Raw genomic sequence first — 24,333 nt, forward strand, 5'->3', positions numbered from 1 at the left:
TTTGGCTCCGGGGCGACCAGAACTGGGGGAGAGCTGAGATACGCCTTCAACTGAGTGAGGGCACGTTCAGCTTCCTCCGTCCAAGTAAACGGCCCGGAGCGTTTGAGGAGCTTAAATAAGGGTAGCGCCTTCTCTCCCAGCCTCGATATGAACCGACTTAGGGCGGCCATGCAACCGGTGACGCATTGCACATCCCTAAGCTTGCTAGGGGGGGCGCATCCGCTCTATAGCTCGTATCTTCTCGGGGTTGGCCTCGATGCCTCGGGCAGAGACCAAAAACCCGAGAAGCTTGCCCGCAGGTACACCGAACACGCACTTATCGGGGTTCAGTTTTATGCGGGCGGAGCGGAGACTCTCAAAAGTTTCCGCTAGATCCGAGAGTAAGGTCTCTTGGTTGCGCGTCTTTACAACCAAGTCATCGACATAAGCCTCAACATTACGTCCTATTTGGCTACCCAAAGAAATTCGAGTAGTACGTTGAAAAGTAGGACCTGCATTCTTTAACCCGAAGGGCATTGTCATATAACAATAAGTTCCTATGGGGGTAATGAATGCAGTTTTTTCCTCATCCTCCCTAGCCATGCGAATCTGATGGTAACCAGAGTATGCATCTAGAAAACACAAAAGATCGCACCCCGCTGTGGAGTCGACAATCGGTGTAGTCGATGCACATCCGAAGCTTGCCGTTCGCCTTGGGAACGACCACCGGGTTCGCCAGCCACTCCGGATGGATGACCTCGTGGATGAATCCGGCCTCCAGAAGTCGCGCCACCTCCTCGCGGATGAAGGCTTGACGTTCCGGGGCCTGCCGCCGTACTTTCTGCCGGACCGGCCTTGCGCCCGACCGCACGGCGAGACGGTGCTCAATCACCTCCCTGGGGACCCCGGGCATATCCGCCGGTCTCCATGCGAAGACGTCAGCGTTTGCCCGCAGGAAAGAGACGAGCGCGTCTTCCTATTTGCCGTCCAGAAGACCACCGATCCGTGTGGTCTTGGACGGGCCGTCGCCCAGGGCAACCTCCTTGACCGGGACCTCGTCGCATGTGACTATCCGCTGCCTCGGGGCGGCGGGGGCGGAGGTGCCAAGCCTCTCGTCGCCTCCCTCGGGCTTGGACGCGGCGGTGAGGTGGTCCGCGCGCTGCTCCATACAAGCAAGCGCGACTTTGAGGTCGCCATGGACAGAGATGGGGCCACCGGGGCCCGGCATCTTCATCTGGAGGTAGGCGTAGTGGACTGCCGCCATGAACTTCACTAACGCGGGCCTCCCTAGGACCGCGTTGTAGGGCAGACTGAGGTCCACCACATCAAAGTTCACCCGCTCCGTGCGGAAGTTGGCGGATCCACCGAAGGTGACCGGGAGGTCGATATGACCTAGCGGCCAATTGTGACCTGGCGTCACACCGATAATCGGCTGGGACGGCCGGAGCACCATCCCCGGGGCCTTGATAGCGTCAAAGGCTGCGGGGGAAAGGATGTTGAGGGCTGCTCCCCCATCAATGAGGACACGCCCCAGCTTCACATTGCAAACAGTGGGGGAAACCACCATTGCGATCTGTCCTCCCCGGGCAACGCACGGTGGGTGGTCGGTCTGGTCGAAGGTGAGGGCAACCTCCGACCACCGCGCCCGGCGCGTCGCCTCATGAGTAGGGGCCGCGGCCAGAAGCTCTCGCTTCATGGCCTTGAGGCTCCGGCGAGAAACGTGAGCACACGCTCCCCCATCGACAGTGGCAATGGTGGCCCCAGGCTCTTGGAAACCTAGGTCATCATCGCCGTCATCGATGTCCTCGGCGGAGGCCTTCTGCTTGGCCTCACTTCGCCGATTGCCGGAAGGAACCGCCGGGGACTTGCCCTCTCGGCGCTCCTGCCTCCTCTCCTCCTCCCACTTCCTCGTCCGCTTAGCCAAACTTTTGACTGCGCGGCAGTCCGCGAGGTCGTGAAGGGAGGTGTTGTGGACGATGCACCACTTGCCGGTTGGGCGCTCCCTACTGGGAGCGCCGGCCTCCTTCTTTTTGTCGCTCGCAGGCCTCCCCTTTCGGGTGGCCCGCGAAGCGCCCTCGACGGCGAGGACATGACCCTCGTCGTCGGAATGGGCTGACCTCTTCTTCCTCCTCCTGTCACGCCGCCCTGTCCGAGCAGCGGATCCGGGGGCGGCCGAAGCTGCCACACCGGAACCGGAGGGGTTCCAGGTCCATGCTTCTTCCTTACGAGCCACTCGGTCCGCGAGCTGAAAAAGCTCCGCGGTAGTCTGGGGCTCTTTGGAGGCGATCTTTTCGAGTATGCGGTTGTGCCGCACACCCCCCCTGAACGCGTAGATCACCGCGTGTGCAGGGATGCATGGTATGGTGTTGCGGACTTGACAGAACCGCTGAATGTATGAGCGAAGTGACTCATCATCCCTTCGCTGGACTGCATGTAAGTCCGCTTCTTCACCTGGGCGCGGATATGTGCCTTGAAAGTTCATGGTGAACTGTTGGCACAAATCCTCCCAAGAGTGGACGGACGCGGGTGGCAAGTTCATTAGCCAACCCCGTGCCTGTCCCTTCAGGGCCATGGGAAAGAAATTCGCCATGACCCTGTCGTCACCCCCGGCGGCCTCGATCCCGGTCGTGTAAACCTGGAGAAACTCGGCGGGGTTGACGCTCCCGTCATATTTTTCGGCGATGGTGGGCCGGAACCTTGGGGGCCAACGGACGTTCCGAAGGCTCGCCACAAAGGCTCTACAGCCGACACCACCAACCGGGGGCACGGAGGGCTGATCCCCGCGTCCGTGTTGATGTGACACTCCGGACGAGGAGGCGCCCTCCGTTGCGTGGGCAGCACGCCGGCCATTACGCCGGCGCTCGATACTGATGCGGGCATCCGGCCCCCCACGCAGATCTTCCTGGGTCGGAGGCGCTGACGAAGGAGTGGCGGCTGAATGGCGAGCAACAGCCGCCGCTCGCCGCGCCCTCCGCCTTGACGACACGGAGCCGGTGGTAGCAGCGCCAGAGGTCTTGGTGGCGGAGGACCGCCCACCAGCACCTAGGCGCTGCCGTGCCGTCATGACCAAGTTGGCCACGTCGTCCAGCCAACGTTGGGCTGGAGACTCCGGGTCAGGGACAATGGGCGGGTGACGTAGGAGCGCGCCCGCAGCTTGGAGCGCGCCCTGGGGCGTGCTGCCGTCGCCGTAGACGAGGAGGCGACGCTCCCCATCTCGCCGCCCTTCCCCATCACCCGTGGATGTCGAAGTCGCGGATCCTTCGACCCTCTCGAGCGCCTCCTCCCGCCTAGGACTTTGGCGTGGAGGGGGCGGTGGAGTACGAGCTCGACGGCGTGGGTTCAGCTCCCCGTCGTCACCGCTAACACTCGGAGAGAGGTTGTGCGCCTTTGCTTGTTCGGCCATTGGGCTGAACAGGAAAAGCTTGGCGCACACGAAAGAATGCGAGAGCTTAGAAAAACACACGCAAAGCCCCCTACCTGGCGCGCCAGATGACGGAGCGTGGGGCTCCTCACCGGGAGACCGCGCAGGCCCCCCTTTGCCGGTTCGGCCGGGGGCCCTGGGTGAGATTCTAAGCTCCTAGTCTGTGTGTGGAAGGTTCGCGAGAATGGAAACACACAAGACACGGGCGATGTATACAGGTTCGGGCCGCTGAGAAGCGTAATACCCTACTCCCGTGTTTTTGTGGATCTATGTATGAAGAAGCTACAAAAGAGCTGGAGAACCAGAGAGCTCTTACTCTCTCCCTCTCTGATCGTTCTGGCTCCGAAAATCCATCCCCCTTCTAAGTGGGCAAGGTCCTCCTTTTATACCTCAAGGGGATACCACATGCCCCATCTCTCTCTTTTTTGTGGGGACTTATCCTATCTTTTCATAAACAGACGGAGACTTGTATGGTTGCCGTCCGAATGACCTTCTGATGGGACAGCCCATACCTACCTCCACTTCCGCCGGAAGCAGGCGCGACGTGGGAACATGGCTGTCTGCTGACGACATGATCAGTGTCAGACCGGTCACAAATCGGTCATTCTTGTCCACCACGCGTCAGTTTATCAATCTGCATGTTCGCCCCTCTTCATACAATGTCTTGCTTGTAATGGTTAGGATGAAGCCTGGTATATATCTGACCGGGACCAACGTGCCATCTCCAGGAGCTAACACGCCGGCTCCGGCTAGGGACGAGTGCTTGGAGGCTCTCATCCTGACGGGATGGGGCGAGGCGTGCGTCAGACCGCCTGTCGCCACCTAACCCACGATCTGATCGGTCTGTGACTGGTCACAGACCGGATAAACGAGCGCGCTGCACTGCGTTACATGCGGCGTGACGCGCTCGTCCAAACCGCAATAAATGTGGTTAGGTGAGCCCCGCTATGCTCACCTACCCCATATACGCGGCGCAAAACCCACAAGGGGTCGGGGCGCCTCGGCCCTCGGGGCCGAGACGGGAGCGGTCCGACCCCTCGGGGAGACAAAGAGAAGGGCGGTCGTATCACCCTCGGGCCCGACTCCCCCCGAGGGGGTTAGGCCACGTGGGTGATCGTGTCTGCCTCAAGTCTCTAAGTCATGATACTCCCGGTCCTATGTCACCGACAGAGTAACTCTCAAGTTGTTGAGTTTGAAAATATAAAAATTATATGAATAGATTTGTCTTGAAAAATACTTTCATGAAAGTATACATATATCACTTTTCAATAAATATTTTCATAGAAGAAAGAAGTCAAAGTTGTGTTTTGGAGACCATGTCGCTGTCCAAAACGACTTCCTTTATGGGCACGGAGGAAGTGTTTAAATAGATGATGGGTAGATATAAACACGGAGGGAGCATTTAAATAGATGATGGGTAGAATTACTTATCCTTAATTTGTGTGTCAAAATAAAATATAACTATCAAAAGTAGATGGAGGAAGTATTTAGTTTCTTTTATGTAAAGGCCGGAACTTTAATACCAAAGACTATTCATCGGTCATCTAATCTTTCCTAGAAACAGTCGATCTATAATCAGAACTGGATATTCAGTGCTTGCCATTTGCCTGCCCCTGATAACGTTAATTTAGAGCAAGTTTAATAGCATTGCTAACTACTAGCTCCAATTCATCTATAGTCAATCTAATAGCTCATTCATATAATAGTTACATACTAAACTATTAATACTTGGTCCCACCTATCATACACACTGCGTCTTGGAGTTCGTGCTACAGCTGACTATAAATCTGTAGCCCGCTGCTTTTCTCTCTTCTCATTTATCTCCTTAAAATATTTTTGTAGCTGGCTTATAGCCTGTTATTATACCTGCTCTGAGAGCACCCGCAATGGTAAAGTAATGTGCTCTCTATAAAACATGTACATCTCAGCAATAGACTAGATTAATAGTAAACCACCTCAATAGTATGTCTACATGGGTATCTATAACTCTCTCATGCATTGCCTCGTTTTTCTATATAGACTATCTCTAAGTTAGTAGATAGCTTTGCTCTCTCTTTTCATTTAATATCTTCCAAGTAAGAAAATATGCTGATATGGATCTCTTATAGAGAGCTTATAGATAACTATTGTGGGTGTCCTAAGAACGGAAGAGTAATTAAGAGACATGTAACCGGGCCATTTCCCATATAATAAAGGCACCAAGCATACGGATGGAGTAGTACTCTCTCTAGTCTTAACACTGGCAAGAACATCCTGCCCGCCGTTTCGGCCTCAAAGCCATGGAGATCGTGATCGTCGCTCCGTCCATTTTGCTTTCGCTTCTCCTCGTCCTTCACTCAACCGCCGCCGCGCGCTCTGCTGCCATGGCCCCTGCCGCCGCCGACGAGCTCGCGCCCTCCGCCTTGGGCCCTGCCGCCGACGAGCACATTTCGGACGTCTACATTGTCTTCGTTAGCCGCGACGACTACGTCGATTCGGTGGACTACGACGTCCGACTGCTCGCCTCCGTCATCGGAAGGTCACTGCTGCTCACTTGCTCCGGCGTGCACCGATGCACAGAAGACAACCTTACTTTAGTTCCCCGTCTTTCAGAGAAAAAACGGACTCTTTACTGACGGTTTCCCGATTTTCTGCTACATATGTACAGCGCATCGGAAGCAAAGACGGCGATGATCTACCACTACAGCGGCCTTGGGTTCGCGGCGAGCCTCGCACCAGAACAAGCTGAGAGGCTGTCAAGTGAGTGCCTTCTGCTGTAGCTCTGTATGCAGAGAAGTGTCAGCGAATTGGATCGACAGTTTCCAGTTGTTGTTATAAGCGTTGTTGTATTCCAGGGAAGGAGGGCATTGCAATCTTCAAGGACAGGATGTACCATGTCGAGAAGGAAGAAGATGGTCGCTTGCCTCGCTTCTTTGAAGAGAATGTCTGACGGACAAGGAAGTTTACTCGCTACGAATTAGACTGGGAAACCATGATTCAGTATACTAGCACGATCTGAAACTAATTATAAAGCTGTGGGCGATTTGCTAATTAGCTCATGATTATTCAAAATAAGTTCGTTCCTAAACTCGCACAACGTATATACTAGTAGCATAAAGCGTTGGTTTTGTGTATTGACGGGCATGCTATCCGAGCGAAGGGTGGGTTAGTAGGAATCAGTGCGAGCTCCTGTGGATGGACAACCAGGCGTACAGCAATAGAAACCGTCATAGCTTATAGCAAGTTTAGGAACGTTGACGAGAAACTGGACGTGGCCGTCTCGCTTTTTTATGTTCGTTTCTATGAACTTACAATTGTGAAAAATAATTCTACAACAACACAATCTGATGCTTTGCTCATGTCTCGATCTCAAACCTCCTATAATTATTCACTCACTTATTCATTCATAAATAGTATCTCCAAAAATGAAAACCTTCTAATTAAACCAAACGCATCCTGTTCTACAGCGATTTAACAAACTCTCAGTCCCCTAACCTCTTCCTTAGACATTATACAGGTAATGATAGTACTTCCTCTTGTACCACTCATGGTGGCTAACATCGTGATGATTATTCACCAGAGCGCCCTTGAAGAAGAGGAAACGAGCGTCCAAGGATGCCCGGCTGTCGAGGCACAGTAGCTCCTGCTGCTCCCTGACCCATTCTTCACCCAAAAGCTCGCTGCAACCTTTATCTCCCTGGCAGTGGAACTCCATGGCCTTGAGGAACCTGGCCCTGCCGTGGAGAAACTTGGCCATCTCCCTCTGCCACTCGTGCCCCCGGTAAACCTCAAACACCACCCTCTCAAGGTGGTTGTCGATGCAGGGGACAGATCTCAGCACGTCCCAGGACCCCGGTGCCGCGGCGCGGACCTTGGACCAAGTGTCTGACTGCAAAGGCAAAGAAATCAATAAGTGATACACCAGCGTGAGCAGCCATGATTGCAATGCAAGCGACAAAACTATTGTATTGTTAATGAACAATGCACTGAACAGGTGGGTGAATTTACCCTGATGTAGAGCGTTTCTAGGCAAGGGAACAGCTTGAGGAGCTGCATGAACCAATTGATGTACCCCTCGGACGTGTAGCTCAATTCGATAGCGAGTGTCTTCAGGCTTGGCATCAGGGTCTTTATATCGAAATCATCTTCCTGCATGAATTAATGCAATGCTGATAGATTCAGATTAAGATTTCAGGAGCCAAATACACCATGGCCATGGTTTGATTTCTGAATTCCTGTTGATCCATAGGTGATAGAGAATTAGAGACATGGAGTACGCTTACCGTGAAAACGGATTGCCCAATCTCAATCGTGTCGAAGCTCATGCCGAGGTAGCCCAAGAACTCCAGCTTCGGTGCGTGCGCGACCTTGAGGTGTGTGCTTCTCATGTACATGTAGTTGCCGTACACCTGCTCGAGGTTAGGAGCGTGTTCGATTAAGAGCTCATCGAAGTCGCCGCAGCCGCAGAGGGTCTTGAGGCTCTCAGACCGGACGTGGATGCGGTGGCACCAGCCCATGCTCCGCATCCTCAGGTGTTCCAGCGCCGTGCACCGCGACAGCAGGGCGCCGAGCGATTCCTCGGATATGTTGACCCCGAACAGATCGATCTCGGCGAGGGCGGCGAGCGGCACGGGGGCCTGGGTGGCGTCCGGGAAGGTGCAGCTGCTCGCGTGGAGGCGCTTGAGGGAGGTGCAGGCGAAGAGCGACGCGGGGATCTTCTGCCACCTCTCCCGGAAGGAGAGGGAGAGCTCCTTGACGCCGCGGCCAGCGAGGTCCCGGAGCCAGGCCTCGACGGAGGGGTCGTCCTCGGGCGGGAAGTAGAGCAAGCCGGTGCGGAAGGAGCGGACGCGCGCGGCGGGGTGCGCGGCGAGGATGGTGTTCACGGCGGCGACGACGTCGCGGCCGAGGGCGTAGGCCCTGAAGTCGAGGAGGGTGTAGGGGAAGAGGTGGCGCCAGCGGGTGGAGAGGACGGTGGACCGCGCCGCTTCGTCGAGCCTGAGGAGGGACAGGATGGTGACCAGGACGTTTTCCGGGAGGTTGCTGATGTAGTCGGAGTCGCACGGCGGTCCGTCGCCGCCGTCGTCCGCCATCTCCGGTGCAGGGGCGTGATCGCCGGATGCCGCGGCGGATTCTGGGATTTGGGGAGGGTTCCGGTGGCGTTGTGGGGGTACGGTCCTATATACTCCAGACGGGGCCACGGCCCACGGCCCACAGCGTTATACGATCGATCTCTGCCGTTGGATCACAATCGCATCCGTGTATCCGACGGCTTGGCTTCGGTGAACTAAGTAAAAAAATCTTGTTTTCCGAGTTTAAACTTTGGAGAAACAGCTGCTGATTGGTGACCAACTTCTAAGTACTGAACTCTACAATTATAACTTCTTATAATCTACTAAATAAAAAGTTGAATTATTTATACAATAGGATTTGCTAGTTTACTGTCGACAGTAAACGGGGGGAAAAACTGTCGAATTTTCGACCGTCGGATTCGCCTCAAAATTAGTGCTAGCGCGTTGGTGGAAAAAATTTGTCGAATTTTCAACCGTCGGATTCGCCTCAAGATTAACTCTACAATTATAACTTCTTATAATCTACTAAATAAAAAGTTGAATTATTTCTACAATCGGATTTGCTAGTTTACTGTCGACAGTAAACGGGGGGAAAAACTGTCGAATTTTCGACCGTCAGATTCGCCTCAAGATTAGTGCTAGCGCGTTGGTGGAAAAAATTTGTCGAATTTTCGACCGTCGGATTCGCCTCAAGATTAGTGCTAGCACGTTGGTGGAAAAAATCCGCATGATAACTATCATTTGAGTGCTGAATTTTCGACCGTCGGATTCGCCTCAAAATTAGTGCTAGCGCGTTGGTGGAAAAAAATTGTCGAATTTTTGACCGTTGGATTCGCCTCAAGATTAACTCTACAATTATAACTTCTTATAATCTACTAAATAAAAAGTTGAATTATTTCTACAATCGGATTTGCTAGTTTACTGTCCACAGTAAACGGGGGAAAAAACTGTCGAATTTTCGACCGTCAGATTCGCCTCAAGATTAGTGCTAGCGCGTTGGTGGAAAAAATTTGTCGAATTTTCGACCGTCGGATTCGCCTCAAGATTAGTGCTAGCACGTTGGTGGAAAAAATCCGCATGATAACTATCATTTGTGTGCTGAATTTTCGACCGTCGGATTCGCCTCAAAATTAGTGCTAGCGCGTTGGTGGAAAAAATTTGTCGAATTTTCGACCGTCGGATTCGCCTCAAGATTAACTCTACAATTATAACTTCTTATAATCTACTAAATAAAAAGTTGAATTATTTCTACAATCGGATTTGCTAGTTTACTGTCGATAGTAAACGGGGGAAAAAACTGTCGAATTTTCGACCGTCGGATTCGCCTCAAGATTAGTGCTAGCGCGTTGGTGGAAAAAATTTGTCGAATTTTCGACCGTCGGATTCGCCTCAAGATTAGTGCTAGCACGTTGGTGGAAAAAATCCGCATGATAACTATCATTTGTGTGCTGCGTGGGGGGTTCGAACCCAGGACCTCATTCCCACCAGCTATGCGTGGCAGCCACTTCATCTCTTGCAAGTTTTTGAAAAGTTTGCAAGTTACAGTTAGTTATACTCTACTTACACCCTAGTTACATTGTAGTTACAATGTAATTACATTGTAACTATAGTGTAACTATATTATAACTATATTGTTATCTATAAAGTTGCATATATTATTTTAATACATATATACAAGTTATTATTATTATAGTATATAGTTCTAGTAAAATTATATACTGTAGTTAGATTTGAAAGTTTCCCCTCAAAAAACACTCGACAGTTTTTTAGCTAATCCCTTTTACAATTATAACTTCTTACAATCTACTAAATGAAAAGTTGAATTATTTAGGAGAGCTTGCCCAAAGCCATATGGTAAGTATTTTATTTTACAAGTAACTTTCACCTTTTTTTAACGGATTTGCTATTACATGTCACCTGGCTAATTTTCTTCTACAATATCAATATACCATCTTTCGAATTCAGAGCGCCATCACCAGAATAACTGGAATTGAGCTATATAAAACGGCACATACACGTATGTTTTCATGCCGCAAAAAATATTTTTAGGGCTCCTTTGAAACTCATGATTGAAAAAAACGTAGGAATAGAGAAAACAAAGAAATATAATAGGAATACATATGCAAAACAGAGGATTGAAAAACACAAGAATTTTTTAAAAATGAGTATTTGATTAGACCGTAGAAAAACATAGGAATGGATTTGGATTAGAGAGCCCCTTTGTTTTATAGTATTGGCAAAGAATTTTCATAGGATTTAAATTCCTACGGATTTTTTTCCTACATGTCCCTTTTGATTCGTAGAAAAGAAAGTAAACTTTCCATAGGATTGTATTCCTATGCTTCACATTTCAATGGAAAATCAGCAAGATATGTGGCATCTTTGTGAACTTTTCCTTTTTTTTTCCCATAGCACTATCTACTTACACACATATAACCTACACTAATTGAATAGACAAGTGGCCATGAGCTTCTAGATTTGCCTCGATCCTACGCGAGATAGAGCAAAAACATGAGCTTAGAGTGGATGCTAAATTTCCTATGTTTTTCCTCTAAAATTATAAGAATAAAAAAGTTTCCCGTGTTTTTCCTTTCCTCGTTCCTACGAATTAAAGGCATGAATAGTGTAGGATTTCAATTCATTTGTTTTTCCTCTATTTTTCCTTCAATTCAAATGTGCCCTTAGGGCCCATTTGAATCGTAGGAATGAGAAAATGGAGGAATAGGATAAACATATGATTCTGACAGGATTGGAAGTGTAAAACAAAGAATTGTAAAACACAAAAATGATCATTTGATTGTACCGCAGGAAAAATACAGGAATCAGATGAGTGAGATAGACTCAAAGGAATTTTTACAAGAGGTTGGACCTCTTGTTAAATTTCCTCCAAAATCTACATCCAATGAGCCATTCCATAGGAATTCTATAGGATTTAGAAAACTCCAATCCTTTCAATCAAAGGATAAATAGCAAAATCTCCTACAGGATTTCAATCCTATAAAATTCCTGAAATTCCTCCATAAATTCTTGAATCAAAGGGCCCTTTAGCGTAGTTTGTACCGTTTGTACCGTACTATTGGAGTTGCTCTTGCCATCGTGCACCCGTGCAAGTCTACGTAGGAATCAGAACATTTCATTCAAGGATCAGATACGCTATTGACTAGTACTATCCACTGAGAAAATGATGGTCAGTTAAATAGCATCAGTCAACTATTTTCTTGAGATAACGATGGTTAGTTATATAATAATATTTTGAAAGACATGCTTCGTTATACAATCACCTACCTGACATCATCGTGCCTACGTCAGGAACCCAGTATAATGGACTGAAAGGAGTACTCCCTCCGTCCATCTTAAGTGTAGCCATAAATTTTCGTACCCAATTTTAATCGTCTATCTTATTTAAAAATTTTTTTGAGAAAATTTAAAAACATAAGTCACACATAAAGTACTATTCATATTTTATCATCTCGTAACAACAAAAATACTAATTACAAAAAAAATTCAAATAAGACGGATAACTAAAGTTGAGCACGGAAAGTTATGATTGCACTTAAAATGGGATGGATGTAGTATTTATCATTTACTAGCTACTGCCTCAGTCTCAAAAAGAATACATTTCTAGCTATGCAATAGCCAGAAATACGGATGGAGTATGATCAGTATTCCTCCTTTACTAACTATGAATTCTAATTAAGAATGGGATCTATGAAAAATTTCAAACATGACAACACATTGTTATATTGCTAACTGCTTACTGTACATCCAACGAGGACACCATTTTTTTTTCTCTCAAAAACACATGGACACCCCTTTGATTTAAAGGAAATTCATATGATTTTAGAGGATTTTATTTCTATAGAAATTTTTTCTAAATAGCTCTTTGAATTAAAGAAATGAATCCTATGAAATTTATATGGAATGCCTAATGTCATACAAGGTTTGGAGGAAATCTAACATGAGGTAGTGAATCTTTATCTCTCTTCTAATTCCTGTGGTCCAATCAAACTGTCATTTTTACGTTTTTCCTGTGTTTTGTAATCCTCTGTTTTTCAATTACATTCAAATCAAAATCCTTTGTTTTTTTCTATTATTATGTTTTCTCAATCGTGCGATTTAAAAGGGCCCCCAGACAGCTAGCCTGATTATAGTAGTATATGCCAATATGCAGCTTCTGAGATTGATCGCTAAACTAAATTAAATGCTGTTCTCGAGAACATGAAAACTAATCAAACTGTTCCTCAGATTCAGACACAAGAATCACATAACTTATGCAGCCACTGAATGGCGTCAGAAACTTTCAGACAACACTACGGATTAACCCACAATCGACAAAGGAACATCGCCACTTGTTCTTTGTGCTGCTTTGAACAATTGAACTACTCTCAGTCTCACACAGTTTCAGACCTATAAAACGTCAATAGCTTATATATACAAATTATATGAGAGCAATTCTCTCTTCCTTTTGGCATCGCTGGGGGCAGCAATGGCACAGGTATAGGCTACTGACCGGCCAACTACTGAATCTGTAAAAATGGAACCTGACATCGGCTGAGGCTCTGTTTGTATAGGCTAGTAGCTCTATCTGGTTACTTGCCCAATCTTTGCTTTCTGAACAGTGGAAGTCAATATCCTTGAGAGCTCTAGCCATCCCAAGCAGAAACGTCAGAAACCTCCATTGGCAGTCTTCCCCTCCAAAATCCTCGAAGACCAATTTGTTCATGGAATGTTCAATGCACTGGACAGATGTTATTGTGTCCCACTCTTCAACATCGACCGGCCGGCAAATTGACCGGCTGTCTGGCTGCAAAGATCAAACGTTGCAGATGAACAATCAAGATTCAAGACAGAACCACCACGTTTTGATTTCTGACTCAAACAAGTGGTGCTAAACTGCTAGTAACTGCTAATCACAGCCAATGTATTTGATACCTCGATATGAAGGGCCTCAAGGCATGGGAAGCATTTCAGCAATTGGGCAACGAAGATGGTGTGCCCCTTCTCTGAGAAGGGCACCTGAATAGCCAAAGTTTATACGCTGCGCATCAGGGTCCTAAATTGCACGATGCCTCCCTGCAATATTCAGAAAACAAAACAATGTCAGAGCAACAGCATCTGAGTGACAGAAGCAGAGGTGCAAGAAACAGAGGAGCCAAGAATTGTTACATCAAACACGGTGTCATATATCACGAGCGGGCGGACGCTCTTCCCCAAGTAACCCAGCACCCGCAGCTTCGGCGCGAAGACGATCTTGACCTTCGCTGCAGCGAGCGGGAGGCCGATCCCCACCAATTCTTCGAGGTTGGGGGCGTCCTCGACGACGAGCTCCTTCAGGTAACTGAAATCACCGAACAGGCGCACCAGGTTCCTCGATCGGACGCATATCTTGTCTAGTCCGGTGATGTTCTTCAGCTTTGTGCACTCTAGCGATGGGCAGTTGGACATCATAGCCTGCAGGAAGCCCTGGGACATGGAGACGTTGGACAGGTCGAGCGTCCTGAGGACGGGGAGCCGAAGCACCGGCAGGGAAAGATCGAGGAAGTTGCAGTTGAACACCCTGAGGATTTCCAGGGAGGAGAACTCGAGAATGGAACCCGGGAGGAGCGGTGCCGGGACCGTGTACAGCATGTCGACGTCGAGCTGCCGGACGCCGCGGTGCGCTAGGGTGCGGAACCAGCGATCGACGTCGGCGAGGTGGTCCGCGAACCCCTGCCCATACATGACGAAGCGGAAGCTGCGGATGCGGACGTCCGGGCGGGCTGCTAGGATGTCGGTGATGGAGCGGATGACCCACTCGCAGCCGCGGCCTTCCTCCGGCGGGAACGGCTGGCACGCGTTGAAGTCCAGCAGGGATTCGTCGAACAGTTTCCGCCACCGCCTGGAGAGCACCGCCGTGCGACCGGCGTCCCGGAAGGGGAGGAAAGAGAGGATCGACAGAAGGACGGCGTCGGGAAGGTCGCTGATGCGGTCCCTGCCGTCTCCGGCCGCCGCATCGGCGCCGCCACCGCCGCCGCCGCCACCGGGAACCACGCGAGCGCGTTTGGCCGGCTTGGCTTCGAATTCCACCTCAGGGTGGACGGCCGGGGCCCGCGTCGACGGCGGCGAGTCGTCGGAGTACGATCGCAGGGAGGGCGGCGAGTCCGGGGCGATGATCTGACCCCGCCGCGACGAGGTCGCGGAGGCGGAAGGGGAAGGGCTCACGCAACACATGCCTGCGCGGGTCTCGCATGTGGCGTCATCAATTCTCTCATGTGAAGGGAAACCCTTCGGCTTATTATACCACGTCTACTCCCTCCGTCCAAAAAAAAAAAAAAAGACAAATCCTGATTTTCGTGTCCAATGGTTGACTGTCCGTTTTATTTAAAAAAATTATGAAAAAAATTAAAAAGACAAGTCACGCATAAAATATTAATTATGTTTTATCATCTAACATAAATAAAAATACGAATTATAAAAAAATTTCATATAAAACGGACAGTTAAAGTTGGACACGAAAACTCAGGGTTTGCTTTTTTTTTTTTTTTGAGAGAGGAAGTAGTCTTCTTCGACCGTGGTGGTGTTCAGGTGTTACGCCAAACGTGGCTGGACAGGTACGGGTACGCCTGGCCGCCTGGGTACGATGTTGTGGCCTTGTGGGCTTGTGGCCTGCTATACTTTAGTACTTTCCAGGTGTCACGCCTATAATGTAAACAATGTGATCAATCAACGTTCCAAAAAATATAATACTAGAACGGTGGAAACCGGCCCATATAGTACGGACTGGTTAAGGGGGTTATGAAATCAATCCCTTTCTTTTCTCAAGTTTTGTCACGATCCAACTGGTTAGAGTTACATTTGAATTTGATTTTTTGAGGAAACTATGAAATTGACTGATTTCACCATTACCACATAAATGTGGGAAAACCGGTAGTCGAAATTTAAATGTGACCAGAGAAGCGTTCCTTATGGATGATTGGAAGGGATGTAATTACAAGTGGTATATATGTGGTGGTATATGTGCATGTGTGTCTTTCATGCAATTGAAAAAGAAAATTGATCTAGCCATTATAACCACTGACCGTGTTGAGAATCAGCAATGGTGATGACGATGGTTAGGAGTTCTTTAAAGGAAAAAGTTCGAATTGCCCCATGAACTATAATTGCAGTATGAATTACCCCCTCGATTAAAAAACAAGATATTTTCCACCTTCAACTTTTTATATTGGACGAATCACTCTCCTAACAGACTTCGGAGCGGTTTTGATCCTACGTGATGCACATATGGCAATCCAATCGGTATAAAAAAATATAACAAGGGAGGGCCCATATGTAGTGACTGAGAGAAGATGCAGAACTGACAAGTAGACCCCACCATTTGTTTTTTTTATGCTGACTGGATTGCCACATGTGCGCTACGTAGGACCAAAACCGTTTCGGAGTTGGCGAGGGGGTAATTCGTCCGGTATAAAAAGTTGAGGTGTGAAGAATTTCTGGTATTTTCATTAAGGGGTAATTCATACTTCCATAATAGTTTAAGGGAGCAATTGGGACTTTTTCCTTCTTTAAATGATGACATGGTTAAGAGTTCTTTAAATGAGATCGGCTAGAAGTTTATTCATGTACAATTGGTTTCACTAAGTAATTTAGTATGCCCGCGAGACCGAAGGTCTAACAAGTTGACATTCAAGGTCCACCCATGAAAGGGTACGGACGGCCCGTTCTGTGGAGCGCCGAACTAACGGCCCAGGTTGCACCATGTTGTGCTGGACCGTCGCTGCCCAAGCCCAGCCTCGAAAGTTCCACTTGGCATTTGTTGGCTCTGCACCACGTCCGCCAATACTAGATTCGTTGTATTAGAAAATATCACCTCGAATATTAGATTGGTTTTAATTTTAGGATGGATGGAGTGTTCATTTTTGAACGCTCAAAAAGACATGTGGTGTCTTACATGCTTACCATCCTAGCTCAGCAATGCCTCCACCAGCTCATCGGCGTCTTACTCCCCCTCGCCACGTGCTCGTGCCTCGTCTCTACCGCTGAACACCGTGTTCGTGAGGGTTCAGCGGAGCGGAGATGGCCTAGAATGCCATCGACGGTAGGTGGTCAGTGAACAATGCATTGCACTCCTTCAGTGTCGCCTATGTGAGGGGTGCCTCATCTGGCAGCAAGCCTAGATGGCGGCAAGGGTAATTTGTTTTTGCACCACGACTGGCAGGTTCATGGATCTCTTATCTAACCTTGGGCTCCTACGGGACGGCCCCTTGTTATTCTTGTTCCATCAACGGCGCATAATCGGTAAAGGCGGGTATAGTTTGCTTGAAGATGAAGGGCAAGGGGTAGGTGATGATCAGCACCCGGCCTAATCCCACCTTATCGCCAACCAGCTGAGACGCGACCGCATCCGCATGCATGCTATTGACCGCGGAGTGTGCCTGCATGTTCTCGCCCTGTTGGGTTCGCACCGGTGTGTACTCGATGGGTGGCGGCTCCAGATCATCGGCCACATCATGTCTAGCTGCTGAGAAAGAAACGAGGGGACGTTAGTGTCCCCCGTGCGAATGCGTCCCCTGGCAATGTGACTGGATATTCATGCGGAGCCGGAGTATGGACCATTGGTATTGTCAAAAATAATACCAACGGAGTACTCAAAATAAAAACGAATTTCTTTATATTTCATATATAAAACATTGCTTTATTCTGAGAGGGATGGAATCTATTAGTCTTCACTAATTTGTTGGTGTGTCTTTCATGTAATTGAGAAAAGAAATTGGTCTGACCATTCTAACCACTGACATATTGAGAATTAGCAATGGTGAAGACGATGGTTGAGAATTAGCAATGGTAATGACGATGGTTAGTAGGGTATTGCCCCACGTAGTTTTGTACGAAGCTAAATAATTAACGTAGAGTTAGTTTAATAAACAACTCTAAAATTTTTTTATAGGTACCATTATAAGTAGAAGTATATTTGGATTTCATATATAATTCTTAGATCTTATTTCTATAGATTTAGTAGATTTTATATACACCACTTAACTTCTAATTTTATAGATATAATTGTATATTGTGTATAAATATATCAATCAATCTATACTGTTATAATCCAGACACATCATGATCTAACCGTTAAGATATTTTTATTTCTCGCTGATTAATGTGCAAATTTCTAGTCTCTGGAGCGAACGAGATATCTCATTTTAAGGATGTCTGATACTTTATTCGTTTCAAAATAAACAAATTAAATACAGAATGTGACACAACCTAGATCTCGTAGTTCTACTAGGTTTGCTTATATTAGAAACGGAGGAAGAGCGTATATGAGATTGCTTAGGAGTTGATTGGTTTCACTTTGTTTAATGCTGCCTGGCAAGATCAACAAAGGTCCAACAAGATAACATTCCGGGTCCATCCATGAACGAGTACGAACGGCCCAAATTCGTTCTGTCACCGTCGAGGAGATCCAAGCGCCGACCGCCCAGGCCGCGCCGCGTGGCGGCCTGGTCCGTCGCTGCCCGGGGCCACCCTTGAAAGTTCCACTTGGCATACGTTGGATCTGAACCCAACGAGATAGACCTGACACTTATCTTAAGCTTTTGTAGTTGTAGGCCTCACCTGCCATACTCATCGACCAAGTGCACTTGCGAGAATATTTTGCAGATAGGGCACTTATCTACATCATCATTTTTCAACGCTCGAAAAAGCATATGGTGTCCTCCCTTCTTGGTTGTGGTGGATCAAGAGGATTCACAGTGGACCAAATTATCGACGTTTGATATCGCGAATGGTATGAAAATCGTTGGTACCAGAGTATATGTGAGATTGTAATAAAATAGATGGAGATAGGGATTTGGATTTTTATACAGGTTCGGGCCCCTGAATTGTCAGTTAATAACTCTACTCCTGTTGGCCGAAGCCGGTCGTTGCTCTTATTCACCATAATCACACCAGTACAATATTTGGGGTAGCCTATCTAACTGTTGTCGACTTGGCTGTCTGAAGTGCTAACTCGTAGTTGACAACAGGGTAGCTTTCCTTCTCGAATCTACATCCGGCGAGATCAAAGACAACGCTATGTCTCTCCTGACAATATCCGTAGACATCGTAGGGGACTAGCCATGCTTATCTCTGAAGCCAATATCCGGCGTCTTGTCTTGGCGCATGTTGGCTTGTATGTTGATCTCATGTCTTGATCTATTGTCCCGTGTCCCCTCTCCTCCTAGGGGCCTTGTATTTATACCCATAGATGTCCCCTTGTCTAAGTAGAACTAGGGAAATCAATATGGATACAATCCGAGCAGTCCTTGTCGTTTCAATGTAGAACTCTATTCATCCTTTCTCATGTGAAACTATTCCTATATTCAAAGATTGTTTCCGTATAAGACATAATATGTGGTAGTTCCTGTAAAGATTTAGTCAACGTATGTGGTATCCATAACTGACACAAGCATTATCACGACGTTTTCACGGAGTACGCGATCTTTCCATCGCCGTGATACCAACAAAAAGGAATTGCCGTAAGCTGGGGGCACCACCTCACCGGACCGGACCGTTCTCGATGTGCTAACCGAATTATGATAGTAGCGCCGCCCCCGCCCGCCCACGGCCGTCGAGCCGGCTGGAATGAGATGGCCCCCACTCACCGTACGGGGTGGGGCGGGCCCCGCGCTTTTGTCCGCGTCGGGCGCCTCCACGGCGAAAAGCTGCCAGGTGGGCCCACGGTCCCGCGGGTCAGTGGGCCGTCCAGCTCACGGTTCGGCGTGGCGCGGGGGGCTTATCAGTTATCCCAGCGCTGCACCCACGCCACCACCCCTTCCCTTCCCTTCCCTTCCGCCGCTTTCCAACGCGCACCCGGCACCCCCACATCTCGCGTATTCCCGCATGTGCGCACGCACACTTGCGTCCATTAATTAATCTTCTTTACCCTGCACCTGAGGAGGAGGAATGGCTGATGCCCCAGGCGATTGAATCGAATCGGGGGAGGAGGGGGAGGTGGGGAGCGGGGGGGAAATCTGAGTGATCGGTTGTTCCTCGTCCGATCGCCGCCATGTTCTCGCGATCCTACACCAACCTGGTCGATCTCGCCAACGGCAACCTCTCCGCCCTGGACTATGGTGGCGGAGGGGGAGGGGGCGGCGGCGGCAACGGGGCCGGGGGCCGGCCGCCGCGGGCGAGGCGGATGCAGCGGACGATGACGACGCCCGGGACGCTGGCGGAGCTCGACGAGGAGCGGGCCGGGAGCGTCACCTCCGACGTGCCCTCGTCGCTCGCCAGCGACCGCCTCATCGTCGTCGCCAACACCCTCCCCGTGCGCTGCGAGCGCCGCCCCGACGGGCGCGGGTGGAGCTTCTGCTGGGACGAGGACTCCCTCCTCCTCCACCTCCGCGACGGCCTCCCCGATGACATGGAGGTCCTCTACGTCGGCTCCCTCCGCGCCGACGTGCCGTCCGCCGAGCAGGACGACGTCGCGCAGGCGCTCCTCGACCGGTTCCGCTGCGTCCCGGCTTTCCTCCCCAAGGACGTCTTGGACAGATTCTACCATGGCTTCTGCAAGCAGACGCTGTGGCCGCTCTTCCACTACATGCTCCCCTTCACCTCCGACCATGGCGGCCGCTTCGATCGCTCCCAGTGGGAGGCATACGTCCTCGCCAACAAGCTCTTCTCCCAGCGCGTCATCGAGGTCCTCAACCCCGAGGATGACTACATCTGGATCCACGATTACCACCTCCTCGCCCTCCCGTCCTTCCTTCGCCGTCGGTTCAACAGGCTCCGCATCGGTTTCTTCCTGCACAGCCCGTTCCCTTCGTCGGAACTCTACCGTTCCCTCCCTGTTCGCGACGAGATCCTCAAATCACTGCTAAACTGCGATCTGATTGGGTTCCACACCTTTGATTACGCGCGGCATTTCCTGTCCTGCTGCAGCCGGATGCTGGGGATCGAGTACCAGTCGAAGAGGGGATATATCGGTCTCGATTACTTTGGCCGCACTGTTGGGATAAAGATCATGCCTGTTGGGATTAACATGACGCAGCTGCAGACGCAGATCCGGCTGCCTGATCTTGAGTGGCGTGTCGCCGAACTCCGGAAGCAGTTTGATGGGAAGACTGTCATGCTCGGTGTGGATGATATGGACATATTTAAGGGGATTAATCTGAAAGTTCTTGCGTTTGAGCAGATGCTGAGGACACACCCAAAATGGCAGCGCAAGGCAGTGTTGGTGCAGATTGCAAACCCAAGGGGTGGTGGTGGGAAGGACCTTGAAGAGATACAGGCTGAGATTGATGAGAGTTGCAGGAGGATAAATGCACAATTTTCACGGCCAGGATATGTTCCTGTGGTGATTATCAATAGAGCCCTTTCAAGTGTGGAGAGGATGGCTTATTATACCGTGGCAGAGTGTGTCGTTGTAACTGCAGTGAGGGATGGGATGAACCTCACACCATATGAGTATATTGTCTGTAGACAGGGATTTCCAGATTTGGATGGTTCTGGGGATGATGGGCCAAGGAGAAAGAGTATGTTAGTTGTGTCCGAATTCATTGGTTGCTCACCATCACTTAGTGGAGCAATTCGGGTAAACCCTTGGAACATTGATACAACAGCAGAGGCAATGAACGAGTCGATTGCTTTATCAGAGAACGAGAAGCAACTGCGGCATGAGAAGCATTACAGATATGTCAGCTCACATGATGTTGCCTATTGGTCCAAGAGCTATATTCATGATTTGGAGAGAAGCTGCAGGGACCATTTTAGGAGGAGGTGCTGGGGTATTGGACTAGGATTTGGATTTAGAGTAGTTGCTCTTGACCGCAACTTCAAAAAGCTTACTGTGGATTCTATCGTTACTGATTACAAGAATTCTAAGAGCAGGGTTATACTGCTAGACTACGATGGAACGCTAGTACCACAAACTACAATCAACAGGACTCCAAATGAAAGTGTTGTTAAAATCATGAATGCTCTTTGTGACGATAAGAAGAATGTTGTTTTTATTGTTAGTGGACGAGGAAGGGATAGCCTTGAGAAATGGTTTTCCCCTTGCCAGGATCTTGGCATTGCTGCCGAACATGGCTACTTTATGAGGTATGTCCCAACTTGTTTTTTTTTTTTCACATATTTCAATCGGTACATTACCATTCTTTAGTGGGTCTTGATTGGTTTTGTGCCCTCTGGCATAGTTGTTATATAATGCTGTGTAGTATGCCTGGTGATAGGTTGCCTGTATCAAATCCCTTTGCTGTTATTTTTTGTAAAACATATTAGATGATTACTATATTGTAGCATGTGATGTGCTGACATTGAAGAGTGATCATGTGAACAGACTACTTCAAAGCTCTTGTCATAACCCAAGATTTTGATGATAAACATTTATTGAACTTTCTTATATGAGCAACATGTATAAATGATTTTTTTTGTGTAGAATATGCTAAGGAATAACAAAAGTATTTGTGGTATATATTTTTTTTATTCACTGATTCATATGGTTTATGTGTCAATTTGATGAAGATGTTACCACTTGCTACATCAACAGATCAACTCATCAAAAACATCAACTAGAATAGGAACCTAAAATTCTAACATGTTAAGTAGGTTAGCCTAACACATTTAACATTGTGGGAGTTGTGACATTGATCATGAAAGCGCTCACATTTTAGGGTTTTAGAAGCTGTAACAGTATATAGTTGGTCACTATCACTTGTGATTCCATCAGTTGGCAGTGATTAATTAACATTCATAGGAACACACTAAAATGCATTTCTTGAAATTCCAATTCGTTATCCTGCATTCCAGAAATTCTTCTTTGTGAAATCGAGCAAAGTACAGCCTGAAAATTTTGCATGCGTTGATGGTCTTACATTATTGTTCATGCTTATGACGGTTAATTCATCGAAAACATTTTACTTCTTTAGCAAGTTTTTATCAAATTCTCATCAGCTACCCTCTCTTCTGTAGGTGGACCAGAGATGAGCAATGGCAATTGAATAACCAGTGCTCAGAATTTGGATGGATGCAGATGGCCAAGCCAGTTATGAACCTGTATACAGAAGCAACCGATGGATCATATATTGAAACCAAAGAGAGTGCTTTGGTCTGGCACCACCAAGATGCTGACCCTGGTTTTGGATCTTCACAAGCTAAAGAGATGCTAGATCATTTGGAAAGTGTTCTTGCTAATGAGCCTGTCTGTGTAAAGAGTGGCCAACAGATTGTGGAAGTGAAACCGCAGGTATTTCATTTCTCACACATCATCCATCTACTTTTGTGGTGTTGGCATTGATAATTATTGTGTCAACTAATTTTGCTTACTACTTATAAGGAACCCTTAGAAGGTGCAATATACTTCTAGTAATGATGAATGGTTTCATCATTACTCTGTTTTTTTACATGTTGAAATTGTAACTCTGCTTTGATCTACTGTGATTATGAGTTCATAGCAATAGCATCCAAATCCAATGCATGATAGTACATGATGTGGTGTGGTGGGCAACAGGGATAGTGAATCTGTGAGTGCTTAACTTTTATAGGATAGGAGTTGCACTAGAAAAAAAAAAGGTCCGATTTTTTGTCTACCAACAACAATTTACTTATCTTGCTACTTCAGAGTTTACATTCTTGCTTTGTTGTATTGCAGGGTGTCAGCAAAGGATTTGTTGCTGAGAAGATCCTATCAACGCTGACAGAGAACAAGAGACAGGCAGATTTTGTTCTCTGCATAGGCGATGATAGATCAGACGAGGATATGTTTGAAGGAATTGCTGATATCATGAGAAGGAGCATAGTTGATCCCCAAACATCATTATATGCGTGCACAGTCGGCCAGAAGCCAAGCAAGGCTAAGTACTATTTGGACGATACTAATGATGTTTTGAACATGCTTGAGGCGCTTGCAGATGCATCAGAGGAGACTGATTCACAGGAAGATGCAGAAGAGATAACATCTATCCCGGACCCGGAATAGGCGTGATGATGTTTTAAATCTCCTGGTGATGTCAATGCGTCAATTGCCACCAGCAGTCTTCCTGACTAAAATTGAAGCTGATTGCCATCAGCAGGAAGTGCAACTTTAGTAATACTCAGTTAGACAAATCAATGTCAATAATCTTAGCGCTGCTCGATTTTCTGCCATTTTTCTGATTTCTCTTATGATAGTTTTGGAGTAATTCTCATAATATTGGTAGATAGAAAGGAGCCTGGGGGGAAAGAATCCATGGCGTAGTACATCATTTTTCTTTTACCTTGCTTGTTAGGTACAGTATGGAAGATTGGAGTATTTGCGGGAGTACAAGTCGGAAATTTGGTGAGCAATTTTGTATTAGATCCTTTTAAGTTTAAAGCGATAAAACACTATTGCCATTTAAACTAGAGTAAATTTCATAAACCCTATTTATTATGGTCGAAGTTGCACAAAATCATAAGAATTTTAACATGTGACACATAGCCTCGGTATTATAGTCATAAAGTTTCACAAAACCCCACCGTTAGCCATTTTGATATACACCTATATCAAAATTTTGAACGTGGATGTAGCATTACACATATATCAAAATTTTGAAAGTGGATGTAACATTTATATGATAGATAAAATCCTCACAAGTTTAAAATGTGATTGTAGATTTTAAAATTGATCAATTAAAATCAAAATGAAAGTGTGGTTCTGTGAAACTTTAGATCACAATACGTGGAGTTATATGACACGATAAAATCCCTGTGGTTTTATGCAATTTCGCATAATGTGCAAGGTTTTATAAAGTTTAGTACTACATGGAATTGGGTGGCTTTTTAGAAGGCCCAAGCCTTGTACAAACTACTGCTACTCCGACAAAAGGAAAAAATAAAAGGAAAAAAGAATAGTTTAAAACCATACACCGATAAGCTTAAGCAGACAAAAGGAACTTCTCGCCCACGTCA

General features: G+C 47.6%; 4 protein-coding genes across 4 annotated transcripts; 2 read left to right on the forward strand and 2 right to left on the reverse strand.

Annotated features, from left to right (window-relative positions):
* Window positions 1-5,559: 5,559 nt before the first annotated feature.
* On the forward strand, window positions 5,560-6,454 carry LOC136355816 (subtilisin-like protease SBT4.15). The gene is made up of 3 exons (XM_066308945.1): window positions 5,560-5,918; window positions 6,048-6,139; window positions 6,235-6,454. Exons 1-3 carry the CDS (start codon window positions 5,680-5,682, stop codon window positions 6,327-6,329), a joined length of 426 nt encoding a protein of 141 aa, XP_066165042.1. The 5' UTR covers window positions 5,560-5,679; the 3' UTR covers window positions 6,330-6,454.
* A 167-nt stretch (window positions 6,455-6,621) lies between these two features.
* LOC4324421 (F-box/LRR-repeat protein At3g59200) lies at window positions 6,622-8,531 on the reverse strand. Its single transcript, XM_015779512.3, has 3 exons — window positions 7,663-8,531; window positions 7,388-7,528; window positions 6,622-7,268 (listed from the first exon to the last, which is right to left on the reverse strand). The coding sequence occupies exons 1-3, from the start codon at window positions 8,467-8,469 to the stop codon at window positions 6,882-6,884; spliced, it is 1,335 nt and encodes a 444-aa protein (XP_015634998.1). The 5' UTR covers window positions 8,470-8,531; the 3' UTR covers window positions 6,622-6,881.
* A 4,202-nt stretch (window positions 8,532-12,733) lies between these two features.
* On the reverse strand, window positions 12,734-14,697 carry LOC4324422 (F-box/LRR-repeat protein At3g58900-like). Its single transcript, XM_066303632.1, has 3 exons — window positions 13,615-14,697; window positions 13,381-13,521; window positions 12,734-13,252 (listed from the first exon to the last, which is right to left on the reverse strand). The coding sequence occupies exons 1-2, from the start codon at window positions 14,656-14,658 to the stop codon at window positions 13,480-13,482; spliced, it is 1,086 nt and encodes a 361-aa protein (XP_066159729.1). The 5' UTR covers window positions 14,659-14,697; the 3' UTR covers window positions 12,734-13,252; window positions 13,381-13,479.
* A 4,535-nt stretch (window positions 14,698-19,232) lies between these two features.
* Window positions 19,233-23,730, forward strand: LOC4324423 (probable alpha,alpha-trehalose-phosphate synthase [UDP-forming] 7). The gene is made up of 3 exons (XM_015765714.3): window positions 19,233-21,507; window positions 22,378-22,651; window positions 23,057-23,730. Exons 1-3 carry the CDS (start codon window positions 19,472-19,474, stop codon window positions 23,381-23,383), a joined length of 2,637 nt encoding a protein of 878 aa, XP_015621200.1. The 5' UTR covers window positions 19,233-19,471; the 3' UTR covers window positions 23,384-23,730.
* Window positions 23,731-24,333: the final 603 nt, after the last annotated feature.

The sequence above is a fragment of the Oryza sativa genome, chromosome 1 (genome assembly GCF_034140825.1).
Source record: "Oryza sativa Japonica Group chromosome 1, ASM3414082v1".
In the NCBI taxonomy this organism is placed as follows: Eukaryota; Viridiplantae; Streptophyta; class Magnoliopsida; order Poales; family Poaceae; genus Oryza; species Oryza sativa.

Coding starts and splice junctions, on each gene's coding strand:
- LOC136355816 (XM_066308945.1), top strand. CDS start 5,680: ATGGAGATCGTGATCGTCGCTCCGTCCATTTTGCTTTCGCTTCTCCTC. Junction 5,919..6,047: donor CTCGCCTCCGTCATCGGAAG/GTCACTGCTGCT, acceptor ACATATGTACAG/CGCATCGGAAGCAAAGACGG. Junction 6,140..6,234: donor ACAAGCTGAGAGGCTGTCAA/GTGAGTGCCTTC, acceptor GTTGTATTCCAG/GGAAGGAGGGCATTGCAATC.
- LOC4324421 (XM_015779512.3), bottom strand. CDS start 8,469: ATGGCGGACGACGGCGGCGACGGACCGCCGTGCGACTCCGACTACATC. Junction 7,529..7,662: donor TTGGGCAATCCGTTTTCACG/GTAAGCGTACTC, acceptor TAATTCATGCAG/GAAGATGATTTCGATATAAA. Junction 7,269..7,387: donor TAGAAACGCTCTACATCAGG/GTAAATTCACCC, acceptor TTGCCTTTGCAG/TCAGACACTTGGTCCAAGGT.
- LOC4324422 (XM_066303632.1), bottom strand. CDS start 14,658: ATGTGTTGCGTGAGCCCTTCCCCTTCCGCCTCCGCGACCTCGTCGCGG. Junction 13,522..13,614: donor TATATGACACCGTGTTTGAT/GTAACAATTCTT, acceptor TGAATATTGCAG/GGAGGCATCGTGCAATTTAG.
- LOC4324423 (XM_015765714.3), top strand. CDS start 19,472: ATGTTCTCGCGATCCTACACCAACCTGGTCGATCTCGCCAACGGCAAC. Junction 21,508..22,377: donor GAACATGGCTACTTTATGAG/GTATGTCCCAAC, acceptor TCTCTTCTGTAG/GTGGACCAGAGATGAGCAAT. Junction 22,652..23,056: donor TTGTGGAAGTGAAACCGCAG/GTATTTCATTTC, acceptor GTTGTATTGCAG/GGTGTCAGCAAAGGATTTGT.